This window comes from Salminus brasiliensis, chromosome 4 (genome assembly GCF_030463535.1).
Source record: "Salminus brasiliensis chromosome 4, fSalBra1.hap2, whole genome shotgun sequence".
NCBI classification, from domain to species: Eukaryota; Metazoa; Chordata; class Actinopteri; order Characiformes; family Bryconidae; genus Salminus; species Salminus brasiliensis.
This window is the reverse complement of record NC_132881.1, coordinates 32,541,453-32,552,099: the sequence shown is the minus strand read 5'-3', so window position 1 is coordinate 32,552,099 and position 10,647 is coordinate 32,541,453. Positions and strand designations below refer to the sequence as shown.

The window sequence follows — 10,647 nt, the reverse complement described above, 5'->3', positions numbered from 1 at the left end:
GAACCCAGTTGAAGAATGAGGAATAAATATGCTATCCTTATCATCTGCATTGTGGCACTTGTCATCATTGAAAAGGAAAACAAGATCATATCAAGGTGAGTTTTTTATGTGTTTAGTTGTATTACTTTGATGACTGACTGATAAGAACAGCCTTGATTTTAACTGTATTTTTTAAGTGTAACAGCAGTATTATTGTGTGTAGATTTATTCTCTGGATTCAGCAACTGACGCATTGCTTCTTTTACAAACGTACTTCCCGTCAATGTATTTTCTGTTTTTTCTAAACCCAATTTGTAAGGCCAATTACCCAATCCCTGTTCATGTAAACTCCCCTTATCACTAGCAAAGCCCCCAACACTAGGAGAATAAGGGCAGCCACTGCCTCTTTTTGAACTGCTGCTAATGCAGCAGTGCACGCTGAGAAAAGTGTGGCTCCCCAGCTCTGATACATCAGCTTACAAATGCTTGTGCTAAACAACATCACCTTCAGAGTGATATGGGGAGATTCTGCCTCAACTCACCCCAAGAGAGCAAGGACAATTGTGCTCTCTTTGCAAGACCCAGGATTCAAACCAGCGATCATCGAATCATAGTTGCAGCGTCCACTGGATCACTCTGAGCCCCTTAGAGTGATGTGTTGAAAAGAGTATCTTTAGTAAATGACAGTGCTATACAGATAGATGCTGCAGATATAGACAGATCGAGCTGAAAAATGCAGAACTGGTCCTTTATTTCTATTTCTGTCTCATACAGGGTCTCTGACAAGCTCACACTCAAACAGACAGCACAGACACAAGAGCCTCCATCCTTCTACAATGGCTCCAATGCACCTGTGGTCATGGAGTACGATGGTGAAATAGGTGACGACAATGCCACCCAGCTCTTAGAAGCTGATGAGGGCAGTCAGAAGCACATCCTCTTATTGGCCGCCACACGCACTGGATCCTCCTTCGTAGGTGAATTCTTCAATCAGTTGGGCTCCAACATGTTCTACCTCTTTGAACCGCTGTGGCATGTTGAGAGGATGCTGTCGCAAGACATGGATATCCCCAATGCCACGATTTCATCTTTGGCCTACAGGGATGTGCTGCTGAGCCTCTTCTTGTGTGACTTCTCCTTGCTGGAGCGCTTCATCAGCCCAACTCCTCAGGAACATGTGACCCCAGCATTGTTCCGCAGAGAGTCCAGCATGGCTCTGTGTGAGGAGCAAGTTTGCTCACCAGTAGTAAAGAATGTATTTGAGAGATACCGCTGCAAGACACGACGCTGCGGACCCCTCAACCTGACCTTAGCATCTGAGGCCTGCCAGGGAAAGGAATTCAGAGCTATCAAAACAGTAAGGGTACGGCAGCTGGAGACCCTTCGCTTACTAGTTGAGGATCCAAGACTTGATATCAAAGTCATACAGTTGGTAAGAGACCCCCGTGCCATTTTGGCCTCTAGAATGGTGGCCTTCTCCAATAAGTATCAAACCTGGAAGAGCTGGGCAGTGAATGGAGAGGTACCTATAGAAGATGAAGAGGTAAAGCGACTGCAAGGTAACTGCCAGCAAATCCGCATGTCTGCTGAGCTGGGCCTGAGCCGGCCAGACTGGCTGGAGAACCGTTACATGCTAGTGCGCTATGAGGATATTGCCAGGTACCCCATGCAGAAAGCAGCTGAAATGTACAGGTTTACTGGAATTCCCTTCACATCACAAGCAAGAGAGTGGATTCTTAAAAACACACATGCTTCAGAGGTTGCCAGTGGGGTGTACTCTACACAGAAGAACTCGTCTGAACAGGTGGAAAAGTGGCGCTTCAGTATACCCTTCAAATTAGCACAGGTTGTGCAAGAAGTCTGTGGACCAACTATGGAACTGTTTGGGTATAAATTTGTTGACAGTGAACAGACACTGGTTAATAAGTCTGTTAGCTTGCTTGAAGAAAAACTATTTCATTTATCATAGCTGACATATTTTGTTTGTTTGTTTTGTTATTTGGCATCTTGTTTAAAGTCTAAATCCAAGCCTGACGTTATTACAGATAGATATGTAGCACACTGGAACACAGATGTTACTGTGGTGCCTTCAGCCCTTATTTTGTGATGTTGGTTTTGTGATTAATCAGACAAAGTGCTTTCAGCTGGGTTTGGCTAATTTAGATAATGAATTATTAATTCATTGTATTTGCTGCTTTTATTTTACAAGGGATTCCAGTTGTTGTAGTGTGTGTGTGTGTGTGTGTGTGTGTGTGCAAATGTGTGTGTCTAAGAACTTGTGCAAGTTCTTAGTGTTAGTCTTTACATTGCACACTTTCTGCTTCAAACTGTGAACTGTTTTTAGCCAATGTTTTTTTTTTTGTACTTTAATATTTTGTTTTACTGAACTCTGTATTGTTGCCATGGGCAAGTTGTTATTATTATTGTATAACTAAGTTTCATTTCAGATGTTACAGTTTTTAAAACAGCATTTTTTATTACTGTGTATGATCTCAACATGTGTTCCTCTGGGAAAGGAAGCATTTGTAGAAACACGAGAGACTCTGAAAGTGGTCAGTGTTCAGTGAACACAATAGAGGCATTATTTTCCAAAGATGCCAAAGAATGAAACAGACCTCTGCACAGGAAAAGTAATGGACTCTAATGTCTGTCATGCTTTTAGAGGTTTCTGTATATTATGTACGATATAATAACAAGAACTGTCAAGAATTGGGGGGTTATTTAAACAGGCAACTGACATAAATAATATTAAAAGGGGTCTTTTCATTTTGTCCCAAGAAACGAAAAAGCTGTGGGTTTTGCAGCAGAAAGGGGTTGTGTACAATTGTGTCAAAGACTAATGACAATAAATAAAAACAAAGATTCTGGTAACAAATGGAGATGTGTTCTTGGATTCTGCTGGAGAAAAAACAGCAGAAAGAGTGTGACAGTTATGTATATTTATAAGTTAAGATGCTACAGTGTATCAGACAGTGACTAGGTGAAATGGTAAAACGAAGAAGACCATAGGGAGGACTTTGTCAAAAAAGTTTATTTAGTACAGAAATTTGGTGCTATATAAAACCATCTACAAAAGGTTTTCCACCAATAAAAGCCCTGTTAAACAGGCAAAGATAATTAACCATATAAGCACCCCAAAGGTTCTATGAGTTGTGATCCAAATTCTGTGGGTTTCTATTTCGATGTGGAAAATGTTCCAGCTAGCATTTCAAATGTAAAATCAGTTTTCAGCATCCAATCCGATCTTGGAAACATCTACAATGATTTAAAGGTATTTATGTTCTCAGATTCACCCTCATACCAACACAAATTCTATATTCAAGCCAATACAATTTATGATGTATAAATGAAACTTGGTGTATACTGTTTATATTCAGATATTCATTTATGCTTTGCAAATATACACTGATTAGACATAACATTAATATCAAATTGAGTAGGTCCCCCTTGTTCCACCACAACAGATATGGCCATTAAAGGCATGGACTCCACAAGAACCCTGAATGCATCCTGTGGTATCTGGCACCAATATATTAGCAGCAGATTATTAAGAAAAAGTCCTGCAGGACTGCATCAATGAGCATTAGGTGCCCAAGAGCATCTCCAGTTTCCTTTCTGAACCACTTTTGGTAGGTACTGAGCACAGCGTACCGGGAACACCCCACATGATACAAGTCGTCTAGCCATCACAATTTGGCCAAGTTCTTACACTTGAACATTTTCCTGCTTTTAACACACCATCTTCAAAAACTGACTGTTTGCTTGCTGCCTAATGTAACCACTCCTGGACCAATGTCACTGCAGATGACGATACTCAGCTTTTCCCTTCACATGTCAGTGGTGGCATTGGTGGATTTGTGTAGGGTTACATTGCATTTAATCCAGCTGTACATTTTTCAAACAAAACAGAAACATGTTATACATGTTTTCTGAGCATGATTAAGGCACTCTTGGCCAAATTACACACTTCTTTGTGTGTGTGTTTTTAGAAGTAGTAACCAGCCTCTGTTCAATCTGCTAATCAAACATGAAACAGTATTTTCAGTAAATTCTAATGCATGGTTACTCTGTCTATTAGTTTAGTTTGATAACATAAACATATCCCACCTGAGAAGTTCTTGGATTATCTTGTATGCACATCATGTCAGTTTCTTTTAGATTATCCATGGTGGATTTCAACTTCAGCCTTGACATTTCTTCCAGGATTTGCTGGTACTTTTTGAAATCCATTCTTTCCTCCACCTGTGTTGCACTAACAATGCAGCTGGCAGCAACACAAGCCCAAAGCGGGATAGTTCTACATCCATGGTTCTTTTCAATAAATGCGGTTACTTTTTCTTCAAATGTAGTTTTTGATTGTGGCCAAAGAGTTCTATTCTGACTTCAACATCAGTCTGGCTTCTCTACATGTTCAGTTGCATATTTTAAACATTGACCCTTGTCATGCTCTCACAGTTAAAGTTTCTATCTTGATCCTTTCTTGAAGGTTATGTTGGTGCAAACAATGCTTTACAATGGAACTGTGCTCTTGACTAAAAGCTAAACGTTCAAGCAGGTGCATGGCAGTCATAAGGGGGGTATGATCTGCCTCTCTTACCAGCATACATGCAGTTTTCTTGGTCTTCTAGATTTTTGGTCTTCTAGATTTTTTTTTTTAGATCTCCACAGTTCCCCAGAACTGTATTTTCTTAATAACATTCTAAACTGTAGAAACCGCAAGCTGAAAGCAGTTGGCTATCTTCTTACAACCTTCACCTGCCCTGTGACCATCAACTGTTTTTGCTTTCAGATCTTTAGACAGTTTCTTAGAGGAACCCATGTATGATGAGTGTCAGAGAATTCATAACATATGGAAATGTGATTCTACAACTGCTGACATTTCTTAGACCTGTTTTTTTTTTTTCTTTTTTTTGGTCAAGGTCTGAGACCTTCTGAGCAAAATTCTCAGCTTTTGCAACACTGGGGTTTCCAAACTTTTGTACAGGCTCCATTGAGGGTAGGGAAGACAGCGTAAATGTGCTTTATGATCTGCAGAAAATATTGTTTTGTTCACTACAGAGGCTGTGTTTACTGCCTTTTTGGCCATGGGTGCCAAAAGATTTGACTATATGTAAAAGATGTTGACTCTATATATGCTATATGCCATACTATGGACAACAGTGTTGGGACACCTGCTCATTCATTGTTTCTTCCAAATTCAAGGGTATTAATAAAGACTTTATTCTGCTTTTGATGGAGTAACTGTCTCTACTGTCTAGAGAAGGCTTTATACTAGACTTCAGAATGTTGAATGATCACCACCCCACTTCATCCTCAACTTCCAACTTTTCTCAAAAGCATTAGATGGAGCACCATCATTCCAGAGAACACAGTTCCACTGCTCCACAGCTCAATGATGGGGACTTTATAGACCTCTAGCCCATGCCTGTCATTATACAAATTGGCATGGTACCAGTAGGTACCATGTTTATCTGCTCCAGAGAGTCCTGTTCTGCTGGCAATACTTCTTTACAGGGATTAGATAAGCTGTGTGTGTGCATTTGTATCACTGTGTCAACAATGGGTGCAACTTAAAGTAGCTGAATGCATTCATTAAAAAGGGTGTCCACAAACATTTAAACATGTAGTATAGATGTTAGGTCCATGAATTATAGCTAGAAACATACTCCCCATAAGGCAATGGAAGATTATTCATTCAGTACTACCCACTGTGTTTGTCACGCATTAACATGGAGATGCAAGTGGAGATGGAGAGTCCAGAGAAGTCAACCGTCTACAGCAGTCTTGTTTTCTTTTCCACACTCGTTTTCTTTAACTCATTCACTACTGCCTGTACTACTGGCTGTGCTTCACTGCAGGCTCTCATAAGGCTGCGTTGTGCAAGCAGGCCAGGGCAGCATGAAACAAGGCTCCTCATGTGTGTGTCCTGCGCTTGCAGGATGTGCCGCACCCACTCTGGACTGCTCTGACCACACTGAGGCTCACACTGCTGCTGAACGGTTCTTTCATACACTGTCTTTCTCTCCACTGCCTCACTGCCTCCAGCCTTCAGAGCACACAAATGTGCCTATTCACCTCTAAACACCTCCCCCCAAAACTACTGCTCACACCACCAGTCTATGAAGAAGACATTACTGCATACTTAACCCATCTAACATTTATAAGTGGATTATTAATTAATGACAGTGTCATAAAAAACATATAGTGTGCATTAATAGTTCAGATTTTTCAAATTATATATATATATATATATATAATTATTATATATTATATATACACACACACACACACACACACACACATTTTTGGCACTAGGCTCATATTTTGCTTAGAGCTGAAAGCATTAATGTTTTACTTCAGTACTCCAACTGAGCTCTCCACTGGGATAGAGAGCAGTAAGGGAGAGATAAAGGGGACTAGGGGTGGGAGTAGGGGAATTCAGTCCAGATTTCCTCTGCTGACCTCTGATGCCTGTAGAAGGAAACCTTGTTACCCATCAAGTATGCACAGGAAATTGAACATTAGACAACTACTAGTGTAACTCTTACTCCTTACATGGTCACATTTTCATCTGCATTTTACCTTTAAAGTACAATGAACACTTTTCAAATGCTAGGTTTTCTCATTTATTCTTGCCAAGCAGTTTCATACATTTGAATGTTGAATGTTTTTATTTTAACATCCAACCAAATGTGAAATGAAAATGACAATGAAATGAAAGTACTGCAGATTAGTCACTACTTCACACACCACCACAGCACACACTGTCGGACAAAGAAATCTGGTAATTTATGAATTTATATATACCGATCAGCCCTTACATTAATACCACCTCCTTGTTTTACACGTATTGTCCATGATATCAGCTCCACTCTCCATATAGGAGCACTTTATAGTTCTGTAATTACACACTGTAGTCCATCAGTTTCTCTGCTTACGTTGTTAGCCTCCTTTCAGCCTGTTTTTCAATGGTCGGGAACCCACAGGACCACCACAGAGCAGGTATTATTTGGGTGGTGGGTCATTCTCAGCACTGCACTGTGTGGTGTGCTAGTAAGTGTGTGTTGAAATGGATCAGACATACTTTAAACACTGTGTCCACTCACTGTCTATTAGACACTCCTACCTAGTTGCTCCACCTCGTAGATGTAAAGTCAGAGACAGATGTTCATCTGTTGCTGCACAGTTTGTATTGGCCATTCACTGTTTTTTCATCAGTGCTCACAGGCCGCTGTTGGCTGGATTTTTCTTGTTGGTGGACTATTCTTATTCCAGTGACACAGAGGTGTTTAAAATCTCTAGACGCTAGATCCACTTATACCTGTGCAACACACACACTAACACCACTCCCACCATGTCAGTGTCACTGCAGTGCTGAGAATGACCCATCCACCCAAATACTACCTGGTATCCTGATTTCCACATAACAGAGATCCTAAGAGAGGAGAGGTGAAAAGGAAAGAGACAAAGAAAGCTTTAAACGTTTGATATACTTCTTCAAGCATAAATTATATATTTTTATGTACTGCTCACTTATTACACTTACTAGTCATTGACAGTGACAGTTTCTTTTTGTGGTTAATTTCATGATCCCACTTCTGATTCCTGACTTTATTTTTTAACAAAGTGATTCCAAAGAGAGAGAACTAGAGTTTAAGAAATGTAAATTACTACTAAGAGATTAAGACTAAGAGGTTTTTATGGGTTATTTAGTGTTTCAGTTTATTTAAGTGCTTTTTTTCCTTTTATTAAGTTTTCTTTTGTGTTTTTTTAAAGGTACTTTAAGGTTTTTCTATTGTGTATTGTACAGGCTTCTAATTACATCATTAATTATTACATTTAGCATTTGTTCTAATACAAAACTTAAAAAGAATAACTAGAAAGTAAATTCACTAACTCTACCAGCAGAGGGCAGTGGTGGTGTTTCTGGACTTTACCTCCAAACAACCTCATTAAAAAGAAAAGTAAGAAGGATTTGATTTTATCCCTTTCACTCACTGTTTTAACATACCTGCATATTTTCACGATCATGCAAAAACATGCTGCCATTTTAACGTTTTAACATCTTTCGGTTGTTCTTTACACTGTCACAATTTCATGATAAATGGACCAATAGATATTCTCTGAAATGACTTTAAAAATGTTTTTAAAAATGATTTTAAAATGTTCAGTGTTTTCCATTAAAAGTGAAAAAGGTTTTTGCCCTCTGTAAAATGGCCATTTTGGAGATTTTGGAGGTTTCTGAGTGATAGTGAAGATACAACCTTTACAGAAAGGCCATTTGTCATTTACATAAGCTTTCTGCATGAGCATAATTCAGTTACACAAGCTTTGTTTAAGAAGTTGTTCACCCAATTTCTGTGCTTTATACAGTAGGCTTGAAGACCTTTGTGTGAGTGTTTGCACTAGCATGACCATTTCCTGAGCGGATGTAAGAAGAATCCCCTCTTCAAAGGGTGTGGGGTCCAGCACTAATCCGCAGTTAATGGCTGACAGGCAGGGCTGACCTGCCCTCCCAGCCTGTCCTCAACATGCAGACCACACTAACTCTTACTAACCACTGCTCAATGCATACTGAATAGTGTAAACAAGCTATACCCAATACAATTATATTAAAAATAATATAAAATAAGGTCAGATGTGATAATGCAATAATATAATGACAACTTGATTGCTTTGGACACCTTTTCATGATTCCTTTTGTTGAAAGAGTTATATTCCCTTTCTTTAATGACTGACATGGCCAGAACTAGCAATTACAGATGTGTGATCTCTGAAGAGTGACACAGTATCAAAGGAAATGGTCCCTTGCCTCTATCTGCAGCTCATGTGGCAGAGAGCATGGAGCCGGTAGGGGAGTGTGCCTATGAGTCAGCCAAAAGCAGCCTTTTGTCAAACATTTCCCCTCACATTTGAAGTCACTGATACATAAATTACTTGCACTGCTGCTTTGAACTGTTTACAAGGGAAAAAAAAGTCTGTCTCCCTGAGTGTGTCTCAGTGACCTCGTCCTTTGTTATAATGAACACAAACAAGCAAAATCTACAGATACAAATCAGCCTGTGTTTCCAACCCAGAACGAGGAACCAGTGCAAACACAGATGTTTTAAGGCCTCTTTCCAGATAATTTCTGGCTTTGGTGATTTGAAGGCATTTCTTTAAATGGCTGACTGTGTTAAAAGGTGGTTGGCTGGACAAGGTGGAGACGGGCTGGGGTGGGATGAGAATTTTTGGAGGGGAAGCGGCCAATTATATGCCGAGTGAAAACAGCCCAGGCCGTGTGAGTGCTGAAGGCCGTCCACTCACATCAGACCTCAGCGCTGTACCCAAGCCGCCACGCTCCACCTCCTATCCCGCCCACTACAGGACGTACGCGGGGAAGACTCTTATGAATATTTCAAACATAGATAACAAAACCAAGCCCTGAGAGGTCAACCATGCCTCAAATCAGGCCAGCGCACAAGCTGGGGCAGCATTAAGGCCTCCCCTCATGGAGATATTGTTTTTGTGAACAGTCTTTGTGTTCAGAAAGCATTTTTAACACACTGAACATCATAAAGGTTCTAATATACATATTGGAAACATGTGTATTTGCATTTATGTATTCATAATAAAAATACTGCAGGTATATTACATACTGACAATATTGTAACTAGATCATTTTTAAATTATTTGAGTTCAAGTGTCTTAGCTCTCAGAATACTACTAACATTACATTCTGATGTTTATACCATAGAAATACAATATAAACAGGTTATTTTAGTGATGGGTGATTCTGATCAAATTAGAAAATCAAAATAATTTCTGTATTTATCATGATATCCTCATATTAGAAGCCGACATAGCTCATTTTGAGTAAACTGTGTTTTTGTTTTCTTTCATACAATAACACAAAGGAAGACCCCACACTGCAAACAATGTGCTCATGTTCATAGCAAAGAACATAAACATAAATATACAGCACAGTCTTTATATGGATTATATGTACTACAATAGGTACAGACAAAAATGTGATTTATTAAAATTACATTGTTCTAGAAAGCTTATAAATGTGTGGTGTAACAACTTTATGACTATACATGACCAAGGAACAGCATTGGTACAGTATCTGATGTTTGTAATTCTGATACTTGAGTTTGGTAAGACTTAAGAAAACAATTTTTGAAATCTATTAAATACACTAAATACATTTGATAGAAATGTGCTTTTAAGTATCAGAGGAACACAAACAATTAGGAAAATGAATAAAATAGAGAAAAAGGATCAATGCAATTGCATAAATACACAACCTGAAACAGAAAGTCTAACTAACTTAAGCTAAAAAAAACATTCGAACAATTTATATGTATAATACATAAATCTGATATAATATGACATTTAAACTGCTTAAGGCATTAGTCATGACATACATCTATTAATACATACAGTCATGGGTCCCTTATGTTCATTCTAACAATGTCTATAGCTGTCACTTTCAGTCAGGTGCAAGGTCTCGAAAGTTCCTGAATAACTCCATAAACTCATTTTTCCTCCAGTTACAGGCAGCTCCAGCATGTCTAGTAGGATAGTTTAGATATTGGCACAATAAGTCTTTGTCTCAATCACAATGACCTCAAGAAAGATGATTTCCATGGAGAGATGGAATACCGAAGATCTCATAGAGACACA

At 39.1% G+C, this 10,647-nt stretch overlaps 1 protein-coding gene across 1 annotated transcript; it reads left to right on the top strand.

Annotated features, from left to right (window-relative positions):
* Positions 1 to 1,948, top strand: chst3a (carbohydrate (chondroitin 6) sulfotransferase 3a). The gene is made up of 2 exons (XM_072676959.1): positions 1 to 95; positions 754 to 1,948. The coding sequence occupies exons 1-2, from the start codon at positions 16 to 18 to the stop codon at positions 1,946 to 1,948; spliced, it is 1,275 nt and encodes a 424-aa protein (XP_072533060.1). The 5' UTR covers positions 1 to 15.
* Positions 1,949 to 10,647: the final 8,699 nt, after the last annotated feature.